Source organism: Perna viridis, chromosome 4 (assembly GCF_037379345.1).
Source record: "Perna viridis isolate PV_CMFRI_1.1 ecotype Kerala chromosome 4, ASM3737934v1, whole genome shotgun sequence".
Classification (NCBI taxonomy): Eukaryota; Metazoa; Mollusca; class Bivalvia; order Mytilida; family Mytilidae; genus Perna; species Perna viridis.
Window position 1 is genome coordinate 31,946,414 of NC_142448.1, and position 14,544 is coordinate 31,960,957.

Consider the following 14,544-nt stretch of genomic DNA (forward strand, 5'->3'; position numbering starts at 1 on the left):
TGAAAATATTTTTTTTTGTTATCACTCAAAATTACAAAAATATCTGAACAAACGTGCATCATACATATCAAAGTCTCGATAAAGGACATTTAAAATAAAAAGATGTACGAACAAGTTGCACATTTAAATGAATTGAATGCAAATGAAAATTCTGTTTTCAATATATATTTTATTGTGCGCAAAACATACTGTTAAATTAGTTTATAATGATATAATGTGCCTGCAAAATGAAGATCTAATGTGTATGTAATATTACCATGTGTTTACAATGTAATAATATGAGACAGGGATAACCCAGCATCGCACTTATATACTTTTCTAACGTTTGTAAAATCATTGAAAAGAAGGGGTTATAACTGAAAGGGCCGAGACAGGATAGGTTAATTTTTGTCCTTTTTAAAATAATTCAGTGTACCGGATCTGGACACTGTAAATAGTTCCTTTTTATTTTTCCTCGTTTTTTAATCGTATATTTTAATTTTCAACCAATTTAAAGACTACTACTCTTACTCTGAATTCGCTTCCTGACCCATTTCTGTGAACCTGTCTGACTCCTATTCCAGTTTGACTAAACGTCTATCGTTAGTCTCTCATTATTTACTATCATGACCGCCATCTTTGATCTCTTTGGCATTTTAAAACCCAAACATACATTATAAAATACTTAACGGGCGCAGTTAGGTAAGCCCGCAAGTAAGACCCCTGGACAGTTTTGCAAACATTAACACAACAATAAAACCTGATGCAGCTATAACGTTACTTGTGATAAAATGTTTAACAGAATATGAAATTTTGATCAGAATGGAAGTAGAACTTACTCGTGGAAAAGATCAAATGAACAGACAAACAAACGGACGGACAATGTGATTTCTTCATACACAAAACATGCTCGTAGAGGATATGAAAAATCTAGACGAAGCTTCATTAAAGAAAATAACCAACTCACAATTTCTTGGTAATTTTTGTGGTATTTTTTTAAAAATGGCTGAAAAACAGAATTTGTCCCATTCATGTGAGGTTAATGCACTTAACATGTATAATCAGAAATATAAAATGATCAAACGATAACATACATTAATAAAAATGAACAGTTGATTTAAGTTTCACGAAGATTACTCGAAGCGCTTTCAAATATTGTATAAACCCTATTTTACGAATAAGGCCCAATACTCTAAATCGTGTGTAGTTTATGAAAGGACCACATATCAACAGACAGAGCGATTCACCAAATTTTTCAAGAAAATTGGTGTCAGCAATTTTCAAATATTTTGGAACGGACGTACACCTGAGTACCATATAGAACATCCCGTGTAGAAAGAAAGGCTTGTAAAACCATCCTACAGACTTTGAACGATTATTAATGATTAAGATGAATGATTATAACTGTTTTTATTTTTATTTCTATGATTCACCTTCGCCAGTGGTCAGTTTGTATACGTCGGGAAATTCCAAAATCATTTAGTATTTCACAACAATTTTATATTACTTCTACCATTACCTCCCTTTACACAAGACAATGGTAGGTTTTATCAGACACTTTCTATCAAATGATCGGTATTGTAATCTTATAGACTAGAAAAAATTGATATTACAAAATTTAAATATTTTTTATGAATGGGGAAAACCTTGCTTATATTTAGACGAATAAAATGACGTTAGTAATATCATGACGACAACATGTACACTGACCATGTTAGCTGGTATTTAAATTTCTAATCTATATATAATCTCTGTTAGAGGTCTTCAAAACAAACACTTTAATGTGGCGGTTTAAAATTTGGCCCATCGGGTTCAACGGGGAAATTTTGTATTTAGTTAACAATTACTCAAATAGAACCGCTCAAAATCCAGCAGCCCTATTAAGTATATAAATGTATAAGAGTCCCTCATTTCAGATTAAAACATTGAACATTTAACGAAATATTTCTAATGGCAAATGTTACTAGCTTTTTATACAAAGGAAAGTTAATGGTTTGTATTTATGATTATATTATTAAACAAAAAATAGTAAAAGACTATTAGATTTGTCAAATCATTTATTTAGTATAAGTCAAAACCTTTTTAAACAATTAGTTATTAGGTGATAATATTACTTTCACTCTTTAACAATATACCGGTATATTTTCCATGTTATTGATTTGTAAAATTCTATTTCTCTTAGTTGCTCAATATATGAAATATAAACGTTTTGTCGCATGATGATTCAGTGGACTTTGACTGTAAATTTGTATTTTTAGGAACCAGATATCAACAACACCATCTTTGAAGATGATTACAATACTTTACACAATATGATGGTAGATTGGAGCCCGGGGGTCATAATGATGATGGCTATACAATTAGGCTTGTTTTGTAATCCCTTACAGAAAAATGGATCGAGAAAACCCATCAATCATTTACAGTCTGTAAGAATAACGAACATGTATGAATTACTAGACCAAATACAGAATGTATAGTAATAAATTGCATAAACAGTGTTTTGTCCTCCACACTTATACAATATTTACTATAGAAAAAGTGGCTTTTTTATATACAATATTTACTTTTAAAATAATAGAATATTCGACAGCAAGTAATCTTATATTTCCATTACTTTTATTACGTTTTGTCTAAATGATGTAGTAGAATTAATACTTTAAATAGAAATGGCCATTTATCGTTTTTTTACAGGTTGCTTCTTTAGTTATCGTATTTTTGACAACATTATATACCGTAAATTCAATGAAGTGTGTAATATTTGGAGAGAATACAACAGAATCAACCTTTTTCATACTGTCATCAGTCATAGTAGACTTTCTGGTAAGTTAAAGTTCTAATTTCCTCTTGGCTCTAACAGTTTACAAATGTTAACAACTTTAACGTTTAAAGGTATGACTGAAGTTACATGAAGAAAAACCTATTTTCTCATAGCGGTTGCTTGTAGATATGATTATATTATTACAACTTTGTCTTCCCTTTCAGGAATTCATCACTAGTGGATTGTTTACTAAAGTATTGTTGGCATTCTATGTCATCCTTCTTATTGCGAAGCTTTACCAAACATTTCTTCAAGTCGGATCGACAATACATATATCAACTCTGAACACAGAGGTATTTATCACTATTTTATTGTTAAATACCAATCATTCATTTTAATTAGATCAGTTTTTAATCCATGTATGATGTATGATTTTAGTTACTTTATGTTCTTGGTTGTGTATGTCGGTTTTCCATGTCTGGTCTTTGTCTCTGGATTACATTCTTTTGATTATCGCTATAACCTTGGTTCCCTTGATTACTCTTTCAGTTTTGAATCCACTACACATGTATATTCATGAATAACGTTCTTGCATGGATTCGATTAAATAAGCCAGTAATGAAATTTAGCATGCCAGTGTTCTTATTTAGTATTACAATATCAGTGCTTATAAAACATCATTTTAATTTTTCAGAAAGAAGACAGAGAAAGCAGTGCATCCTTGTTTTCTAAATTGACCTATAATTGGTGTACAAAGTGAGTACTGCACTATTTCTTTGTCAGTGGATAAAATCTATGCCATTTCTCATTATACATTTTAACAAAAGCTATTTGAACAAAAATCAAAACGAATCATAGCATTTTTTTTTCAAATCATGGTCAGTTCTAGATAACTTAATTCTAGATACGTTTAAACTAGTGACAACGCGTGTTTTTTTATAGGTTTATGCAAATATATTGCACTGTAGTTTACCATTTGATAAGTTATCATATCTTGTAGATTGGTGATGCGGGGATACAGAGAAAAGCTGTCTAAAGACGACAGATTCCCTCTCAGTGATGAAGACAAATCAGACGCTATTGTCAAATATTTCCAAAATGTCTGGAATAAGGAGGCTACGGATATTCAGAACAAGAAAAGAAAAACACGAGCTGAAGAGAAAAATGGAACCCTACAACCAAATCTGGTTAGGTGCCTTACCAAGGCTTTTGGACCCTACATTTTGTTAGGAGCTTCATTCAAAATTTGCTCCAATATAATGGCGTTGTGTACACCATACATTTTAAAGTAAGTAAATTAAAAACTTTTTCTTATGTGAACATTACATTGTACGACGTCAAATCAAAAGTACAAATTAAATACTTAAAGATTAATTAAGATGATTATAAATACATTCATCAATAATGTAATTTTCTAAATTTAATGCCCGAATACGACAAAAATAACTTTCCAATATAACGTCAAATTTCATATGGTTTGATGTATTATTACCTTTATCAGATAAAGGTGATTAAACACTTTACATTTATATGGACTTCCTATGTTTTCAGATTGCTTATTCAATTTACGGAGAACCAAACAGAAATTATGTGGAATGGATATCTGTATGCGCTCCTTATGTTTGGTTTGGCTGTATTTAGAACTCTATGTGATTCACAGCAAGGCCACAGTAATTGCAAGAATGAAAGACGGTTATGGACTGCAATTACGTCAGTCATCTACAAAAAGGTATTTAAATTGGTCATTACACATACATTTCTTTTTATTTTTAATACAAACCATTAAATTTCAATTAGTTAACAAGAATAAATATATAAAACCCTCCCAGCCATGTTTTACATATCAACGAAAAAGAGTCAACAGAATGCTTTAATTGATGATAAACTACGTACAGGTAGTAGTAATAGTAATAGTAATGATCATTTATCGTACTTGGTTTTGTAGACTTTGAAGTTAACTAATGCAGCCAGAAAATCGTGTACATCTGGGGAAATCGTCAATTTGATGTCAGTGGACGCTGGAAGAATATCTACATGTATACACAATATCAACGACTTATGGTCTATTCCTCTGATGTTTAGTTTGACATTATATTTACTATGGACGGTCCTTGGGATGTCAGCATTCATTGGTTTAGCGATCATGGCAGTCACCGTTCCATTTAACTCACTTCTGGTGAAGACAAATAAAGATAATCACGTAAGAACATTTTATTAAGTATGTTCACATTTTGTAGTATATTAGCCTTTTTTATTATTATTACTTGTATTTTAATGGAGTTCGGGTGCTGTCCTCTTTATCCTTTTGGTCGTCTTGGTCTCGTTTTGTCCAAAGATATCTCTCTTTTCTCTAGAATGTTCAGAGTGTTACTTCTTCCTTGCAATTTGTGAGTCCAGTTTACATTATAAGTATTATTGGTGTCCTATCTTGACATGCAATGACTTTCTTTTGTTTCAGTTTCGTATACTTTGTTCATGTTATCATTTTTAACTTTTTTAGTTAAAAATTATGGACTTAAAAGATTCCAGAGTGAAGATGATGAATGAAGTGCTGAATGGTATACGGGTATGTACAAGAATTCGTACAAATTCTACGAATTAGAAATTGTATTCTTATGATTCGATTTGTCTCTGTTAAAAAGTTTTTGGAGTTCACGACGTTTAAGATCAGCTCAATCACAAAAAAAGGATTTTTTTTTTCATTATTGAATACAATGAAATTAAATTCATGATATAAATATTTGTATTACCTGGTCATATTCATAGCATTAACATACGTTTTACAGAGGGCGCATTAAGTAATTTAAATAATTTGTTTCAGGTTCTAAAACTGTATGCCTGGGAGTATTCCTTCGAAAAACAAATCAATGAAGTACGAGAAAAAGAACTAGGCGTCGTTAGAAACCAGGCCATAGTTGGTTCATTGATGCATCTTGTGTATTGTATTACTCCATTTTTGGTATGTAACTTCTGTTGGTTTTTTTTTCAAATATTTTTAACTATAACCAATAAATCAAATATTAGTGCGTAGTTTAAGCTGCATCTGTCAATCTGATTTAACTCACAGGGAGCCCAAGACTCAGTCAATTTTATTTAAACATTACAACTAAGTGCAAAAGCCAATATAAAGTACTGATAATTGATAAGAACAAAATATATATTGCATAAATATTGATATGAAGACCGACCAGAAATGTCTTACGTTTCAAATTGATTTTGTCACAATCAACTTGACTTTCTACTCGAACTAGATTTTTCTGGAGTTTTCTTAATAGTGAAATTTATTTTACAGGTGTCACTTGGTACATTTGCGATGTACGTGCTAATTGATGAAGAAAACGTATTGACAGCTGAGAAGGCGTTCGTCTCCATTTCGTTATTTGGTACACTTCATTGGAATATGATCATACTTCCACATATTGTTAACCACTATGTACAGGTAAGATATTATTTCTGTGTGATAAAGCAAAACATAACATCGACGAGCTATGGAGAAGACAGAAAAACAAAACAAGGAGCAGAAGAAACACCTAGATGAAAGTATCATTAACTAATGTTTAACTGAGATTAATCAGGATACAGTGATAAAAACGAATTTGAATACTTACTTCACAGTTCGTAAGTAATAAAACAGTTATAGTATATATGCTTCTATTTTTCTTTCTTCAGGCAAATGTTGCCTTCAAGAGAATCCAAACCTATCTAGAAAAAGACGAAATCAAAGCTGACGCAGTAACAAGACATAATGACAATAGTAAGTATAGTTTTATAAACTTTTTTGGATTACTTTTTTTATAAGATTGACAGCAGTTTACTCTTCAACGTCTTTCTTTATTTATATTAATGTCGCTTCAAACAGAAATGACACTATGTAATTAGGTATCATTTAGATGCATTAGTTCAACTTTATTTTTTTTTTAAATGTCCTGACAATTCTGCAGATGACATCAATAAAAGCATTTTACTCTAATACCCCTAAATATGTACTAAAACATTAATGTTTCTTCTTCAGGACATTCCGTAACTTTTCAAAATGGAACATTTTCTTGGAACAGAGATGACGAACCAACACTTAAAAAGTAAGTAGTAATTTATGATATTCATCAGTTAGATTCAAATATGTTTATGGAAATGTTGCATTAAATGGAAGAAATTCGAATTCAAAATTCTTTTACTTGAGTGCTAAAAAACAAATTTACAAGTATCATTTACATATATTTTACGATATGGAAAATGGAATTTTCTTCTACTAAGACTACTAAGTACATGTACTTACATTTTTATGTCGATAATTTATGTTGTACAATATCTTAATATGCTAACAAGAGAATAATTTATTGGTATTGATATTTTAAAGCAGTCCCTTTTTACTATATTACAGTATCAACATTAGCATACCACAAGGATCATTTGTTGCTGTAGTTGGCTCTGTTGGATCTGGGAAGTCATCACTTCTATCAGCTATTTTGGGTGAAATGGAACAGGAATCTGGAAACGTTAACGTTAAGGTGTGTTACAATAAATAATACTAGTAATAATTATCATTATATAAGAAACCATGTTTTATTTCTGTAAATAAAAAATATAGAAATGTAACATATAGAAAAAAGCTTATCAATTTATTCATACTTTGACAATATAGATATATATATATATTACATTTGATTATAGGCCAATGGTTTTTATTTTAGGGTTCGGTTGCTTATGTGTCCCAACAAGCTTGGATTAGAAACACAACGTTAGAAAAGAATATTCTGTTTGGAAAAGGAATGGATAGAACAAAGTACAATGACGTCATTGATGCTACAACGCTACGTGTTGATTTAGAAAAGTTAGAAAAGGGAGACCAAACAGAGATAGGAGAAAAGGTAAATTGAAGTAATTTCAACAATGAACGCTTTGCTTTTCACTTAGTTCAAAATTGAATTTATAACTAAAAATTATCGAACAATGAGTTTAATTCTACAATGGGATGGTGATGAAACGAAGGTTCTAAATTTTGACTCATTTAAAATCGTCAGTTCATTTAACCTGATGTCATTTCCGATTTTTTAGGGAGTTCATATTGCTTGTGTTTTAGTTATATGTGTGCCGCATCTTGTTTCCCTTATCTTCAGATTTCATGTGTATTCTTTTACTCTGTTCGCTCCATTTTTTATGTAGATCGTCTCTCTTTTACGTGTTCATGTTTATGAAATGTTCCCAGATTCTGACGTGTTTAAATCATCTCACTGCTGACGTTTTGGGGTTTTTTTTTATTATTATTTGTCGATCTCTGTTAATTGTATATTTTGTTTCTGTTTTTAGGGAATAAATCTAAGTGGGGGTCAAAAGCAAAGAGTGAGTTTAGCACGTGCCGTATACCAGGATGCAGATCTGTATCTCCTTGACGACCCTTTAAGTGCTGTGGATGCACATGTTGGCAAGCATATATTTGACAACATCCTAGACAAAAATGGAGAACTCGGAAATAAGGTGATTATATCAAGTATTAAATAGACTTTCGGAAAACTTACCAAGTCACTATAATTTCTGATTTACAGTGGATTGGGATTTTTTTTATATACACTCTATTGATTGCGGGATTCATATTTGGTGCAGAAGTCTATTAAAAAGTCACACAGTTTTTCTCACATGACTTACATTTCTTTCTATATTTCTTTTCAGACACGAATCTTAGTAACAAATGCCGTGAGTTTTCTTCCTAAAACTGACATGATCATTGTAATGGATAATGGACAGATAAGTGAAGTTGGATCCTTTACAGAATTAATTAATCATAAAGGTCCGTTCGCCGATTTCCTTGACAACTATATGATAAATAAAGCCAATGATAGTACTGATGCTGTAAGTGGTGAAACTAATTCAGATTCACACGAGGAAGAACCCAAAAAGAAACTGTCTAGTGAGGACCATAAATCGATGCAGAGTTCTGATCCTGTTGATGATGAAACAGAAAATAGCAAAAAGGTACATGCTGTATTTTGCCAAATTGTTATTCTGTATTCAGTTTATATGCATTTGCTAGTCTTTCGTTAGGCGCATTAGTGAAATGGTTAATATATGTCTATTTATCTGAATAAGTAGACTTTGTTTTTTTCTTTTGTTTTGTTTTTGTTTTTTGTTTTGTTTTTGATTTGTGTGTGTGTGGTTTTTTTTGTTGTTTTTTTTTGTTATTGCAAATGAAACTCATTCTTCTTTTTATAACTTATAAACTGTTCCCTTTTCAGCCTAAGAGAGGAGTATTCTTGTTCTTCCTCCGGACAGTAGGGCTTCCCGTAAGCTGTTTTATCATGTTTTTCAACATCCTGTTTGAAATAGTCGGGCGGTCTACTAATGTTTGGATAAGCGCATGGACCGGTGATCAACAGGCAAACCTAAATGAAACAGCTGATATTGAGCAGAGAAATATGCGTTTAGGAGTGTATGCTGGTTTAGGAACTTTACAAGGTATGGCATTCATGTTGATGTTGTACGACAAATTACTGAAACCAACTGCAAAAATGAGTTGAATAATGACTTTAAATTTGCAAAAGAAATAAAACCATTTTGTAACCTATGTTTCTGAATAATAGTAAGCCGATTTTTCATTTTCCATATCATGAAAATTATTTTAAAACCATTGATTTTATTTTAACTTTATATACAGGTGTACTTCTCCTGTTAATTGGACCAACAATTGCGTTTGCCAGAATGAGATCATCACGAAAAATACACAAAGATCTCCTCAGAAATGTGCTGCGTTCACCAATGAGCTTCTTTGATTCAACACCAGTAGGAAAGATCGTTACACGCTTCTCCAATGACGTTTCAAAGACTGACAACGAAATAATATATCAATTCAAAGACTGCATCATTAGTGTTTTTACAGTCATCTGCAATGTTGTGATCATTTCACTTGGAACACCGAATTTTGTCTTCGTTTTATTGCCAATCATCATATTATATTCTGTATTACAGGTAAGATGTCTTCAGTATACTGGGTTTAAAATTATGTAACTGAGCAAAACACTGAATTTCTTTTAGATTATGTCCCAAAGATTTGTGAAATATTTTTTAACTAATTCTACATGGACTGACATATTTCAATTACGAAACATCCAATCATTGAATATATCTATTGTTCTATTTTAAAATACACTTATGGTATTCTAGAGAATTTATGCCAGAACTTCAAAACAATTCAGCCGATTCGAAACAGCAACAAGTTCTCCAATATATTCCCACTTCTCTGAAACTATATCCGGAACTTCAACTATTAGAGCTTATGACCAAGAGGAGAGATTTATAACAGAATCTTCAGACAGAGTAGATGACCACAAGAGATCGCAATATTCAAATAGAGCCATTGGAAGGTATGTTCCATTATTCTTTTGTGTTATTTATTTTAGCATATGGCATCATCTTTAGATTGCTTGCTTACAAAAGATACTTTAAGTCAATTATAACACAAGTCTCGATTTACTATTTACAAAATCTTATTCGCATTGGTAAACCTTAGATGATCTTTTATCAACGTGCAAAATACAATCCATCCTTACTGTGAGCTTAATATAAAGACAACACGAATGTGTACACAAGAATAATTTATATTTTCAGTTGGTTATCTGTTAGACTTGAACTTCTTGGAGCACTTATTGTTCTGTTTGTGTGTATATTGGCTGTCATGGGGAGAGAAACAACAACCGCTGGACTGGTCGGCCTAGCTATTACCTATGCTTTACAGGTACGTTCAAATGTATGATCGAAATAAAAATATCACTAAACTCGTTCTTATAGAAAATTAAGTTTTATTTAACTCTTTTTACAAACTCAGAGTTTTGCATTGACAATCAGATTCTTGGACAATGAATTTAGTCTCAAAGGAGTAGACATGCCTGGTCTATATTAGGTTTTTGTTAACAAGATTTTGACAATTTTCTATCTTGAAATGATTCTATAGAACTCACCTTTTATTGTCTACTTTATTATTTTATCTTTATTTTAGATAACACATTGTCTTCAGTGGGTTGTTAGAGTTAGTGCAGTACTTGAAAGTAATACAGTATCCCTAGAAAACATACAAGATTTCACCGAATCAAAAACGGAGGTAAGGATAATCAGCATTTGTGCATGAGACATTTTTTGCTATTCAATCGATTTTCAATTAATTACAAGAATAAGAATTCTGTTGTGACATCTATCCCGATTTATTGTCATCAAAAGAAGTATTGTTAATATTACCGATTGTTCGCACTAAATATTTGACAATAATTCAGGGCTTGTCGTTTTACTACACCCAATGAATGTTTCTTTTCCTGTGCAAAAAAGGAAGTCAAGCAAAAGGATCTGACGGATTACGATAATGTTCGTGTACACTTTAAATGGTATAAAAGCAATTAAACAATACCGAATAGTATGACTACGCTACCTAACTATACACAAAGTTAAATGCCATTCAATATTTTCATTTTGGGGGGTTTAATTTCTGTCAAAACAAGAAACGTGTAATATTTTAAAAAACTATTCATGATTATTGTCATCTTTCGCAGGCGGAATGGGAAATACAAGAGAAAGAGCCAAGCTCTAGTTGGCCAGAACAGGGTTGTGTTGAATTCCACGACTATGCTGTCAGATATAAAGAGGGCTTAGACCTTGTTCTGAAAGGAATAACTTGTAAAATAGAACCAAATGAAAAGGTACGAAATTCATTTTTATCGTAATTCCATTCACAAGTGGGAAAAAAACATCAAAATAGCAGACGTGTTTATTTCGTCATGTCTGCCATGCAAAATATTTTCTTAAATCATATAGCCAGCCAAGATCGAACTTCAAATGTGACGAGTTGAAAAGAGTATTTCGTTCACTTTACATAAAAAAAAACATGCTGAAATATAACGTTTTTACAAGTGTTTCTTATTGTTCTTTTGATAGATTGGCATTGTTGGTCGAACTGGTGCTGGGAAATCCTCTCTTACTATGGCATTGTTTAGGATCATAGAGAGTGCAAGAGGTAAAATAGTGATAGATGGAATAGACATTTCTACCATTGGGCTTCATGGTCTTAGACGTAAGATTACCATTATACCTCAAGACCCTGTGTTATTTTCTGGTACACTGAAGATGAATCTAGATCCTTTTGAAGAATACTCTGAGGAAGATTTATGGAGAGCACTAGAGCATGCCCACTTGAAGAAGTTTGTCGAGGGATTGAAAGGGCGTTTACAATACGAGTGTTCTGAAGGCGGAGAAAATCTCAGGTAAATGCTTGGATGGACAAGGTTTATTCAAAACATGTTTTCAAAAGATGAGTTAAGAACAAGATGCCTTGCCATGCATACTTAATATCATAAAATATACGATTATGATTTATATGATAGCATGTTTTTGGAAACGGCGGGTGTTTCTAGAAAAGCAGAGGATGCTTACACTACCGGTGAACTTGGTCCATGCTCCCAGTTTTTAGTGGAGTCCGAGTTGCTCGTTTACATTTGTTACTTTGTAGGCATAATTTTACTTACTTATGTTCTTTGTTGTGTTTGTCTGTTTCCCATGTCTGGTCTTTGTCACTGGATTACCTTCTTTTGATTTTCGCTAGAATCTTGGTTTCCTTGACTACTCTTTCATGACAACCTGATATTGTCAAAGTTTGCAACCTTTATGACCCCGTTCAGTAACGTGATATAATCATAATGTTCAGTGCACTTATAAGTAATTTTCTCGTATTTTTTTTTTATTAAAACAGCGTTGGTCAACGACAACTGGTATGTCTAGCCAGAGCTCTGCTTAGAAAGACTAAGGTTCTGGTATTAGATGAGGCTACTGCTGCTGTAGACTTAGAAACTGATGAGTTAATACAGAATACTATCAGGACAGAATTCTCTGATTGTACCATACTCACTATAGCTCACCGACTGAATACTATCTTGGACTACACAAGGTATATAATCATGTATATCTATTATTCTTCATCAATACAAACAATCAAGAACTATGCCAAGTTACTTTTTTATAAACATGATAGGTCGTTTTGAACAGTTGTACCACATTTACATTGTAAAAAGAAGCAGTTACTTAAAAGTAGTACAGTATTCAAAATTCGAGACCATTTTGAATTGGATAATTTGTCGACCACGGCTTTCGATATGTAGATGGCCACATTGGTAAAAACATCAGTGCAGTAAGTTTAGCAGAATATTAAAATAAACATGTCTATCATTCTTTATTGTATCAGCTATTTTCATTGGTGTATCCATTAAGATTTTTTTTGGATTTTTTGTAGAATCCTAGTTCTTGATTCAGGACGAATTAAAGAGTTTGATAAACCATCGAATCTACTTCAAAATACCAACAGTGTGTTCTATTGGATGGCAAAAGAGGCTGGATTAATAGACAAATAATGTATGATGCTTAATAGCAGTTCAAATATGTGTTCATTGTGACTCTCTGGTATTTTAATGACTTATATAATTTAGCCTTGAAATATACAATGTTATAAAGATAAATATATTGTAAATGATTAAAATGCCTAATTTCCGTTACATATGTATAATGAACAAATTGTGCTCCTTTACTTGCTGACCTATTCCTTCACTCTTATGAGGCTGACTTTATAGCTGATGTGATCAGAAAGAAAGAATATCGTTTGGCTAGATCCTTCAATCTCAGTTTCCGCTATATATGACGTATTATCTTTAAACAATCCAAATTCAGGGGATTTGATGCATCGCATCTACCCAGAAGAACTTGAGATAAAGTATACTACAGACACTGTGAAGTCAGCCTCTTATCTTGACCTACACTTAGAAATCGATGGTAAAGGAAAACTATTGACCAAACTTTACAACAAACGTCATGACTTTTCATTCAGAATTGTCAACTTTCCTTTCATCTGTGGCAATATCCCTCCGCACCTGCATATGGAGTGTTCATATCACAACTCATACGTTATGCCAGAACATGCCAAAACTACGCAGACTTTTTGTATCGCGCTAGAACTCTAACAGGGTTATGTTGCTACAAGATTGAAGTCATCACTACAGAAGTTTTATGGTCGTCATCATGAACTCGTGGATCGTTATGGTGTATCCATCTGCACCATGATAACTGATTTATTCAACGGGTCATAGTTTTCCTTTCATCGTTTATCTACCCCGGACTTTTGATGCGCAACTCGGCGGGTGTTTCTAGAAAAGCAGAGGACGTTTACCCTACCGGTGCACCTGGTCCATACTCCCAGTTTTTTAGTGAAGTCCTAGTTGCACATTTGCTTTTGTTACTTTGTATGTATGATTTTAGTTAATTTATGTTCTTTGTTGTGTATGTCTGTTTTCCATGTCTGGTCTTTGTCCCTGGATTACATTCTTTTGATTACCGCTGTAACCTTGGTTCCCTTGATTACTCTTTCAAAGTATATTAAATTAGAGTGCAATATTTATTTCTAGATAGTATTTTGTCTTTGTATATCGATTAGGGCATTCTTCTTAAATACATCTATGTTACTGAAATGAATTATTGAATGTGTTTTATATGTTAAGTTGTTAATATATATTTGCGATTAAAATTGTTTTAAAAACTGTGAAAGTGGATTCATCAATGAACAACATAGATCGGTGTAAGTGGTCGGTATTTCCCTATCCCACTGTATCTAAAACTCGCTGGTGGCATCAAGTGATATGCACAATTTTTTTTTAGATTTTTAATACTTTTAATGTGTCGATCAATGCAATGAAAAAATGCTTTCAGTCAAAATCTATGTCCATCACTTCCGACAATCAACGTTATTGGAAAAAAACGGATTTATTCCCGACTAGACATAGCGATTCTCA

The 14,544-nt window shown here is 32.3% G+C and overlaps 1 protein-coding gene across 1 annotated transcript; it reads left to right on the plus strand.

Moving 5' to 3' along the window:
* The first annotated feature begins 2,691 nt into the window (after positions 1-2,691).
* On the plus strand, positions 2,692-14,286 carry LOC148619767 (ATP-binding cassette sub-family C member 1-like). Its single transcript, XM_088580003.1, has 24 exons — positions 2,692-2,799; positions 2,962-3,090; positions 3,432-3,493; positions 3,738-4,025; positions 4,289-4,466; positions 4,683-4,937; positions 5,238-5,303; positions 5,559-5,696; positions 6,030-6,176; positions 6,407-6,491; positions 6,750-6,816; positions 7,119-7,245; positions 7,429-7,605; positions 8,045-8,212; positions 8,405-8,707; positions 8,968-9,187; positions 9,387-9,697; positions 9,893-10,092; positions 10,337-10,463; positions 10,725-10,826; positions 11,269-11,415; positions 11,651-11,976; positions 12,462-12,656; positions 12,999-14,286. Exons 1-24 carry the CDS (start codon positions 2,722-2,724, stop codon positions 13,114-13,116), a joined length of 4,014 nt encoding a protein of 1,337 aa, XP_088436129.1. The 5' UTR covers positions 2,692-2,721; the 3' UTR covers positions 13,117-14,286.
* The last annotated feature ends 258 nt before the right edge of the window (positions 14,287-14,544 follow it).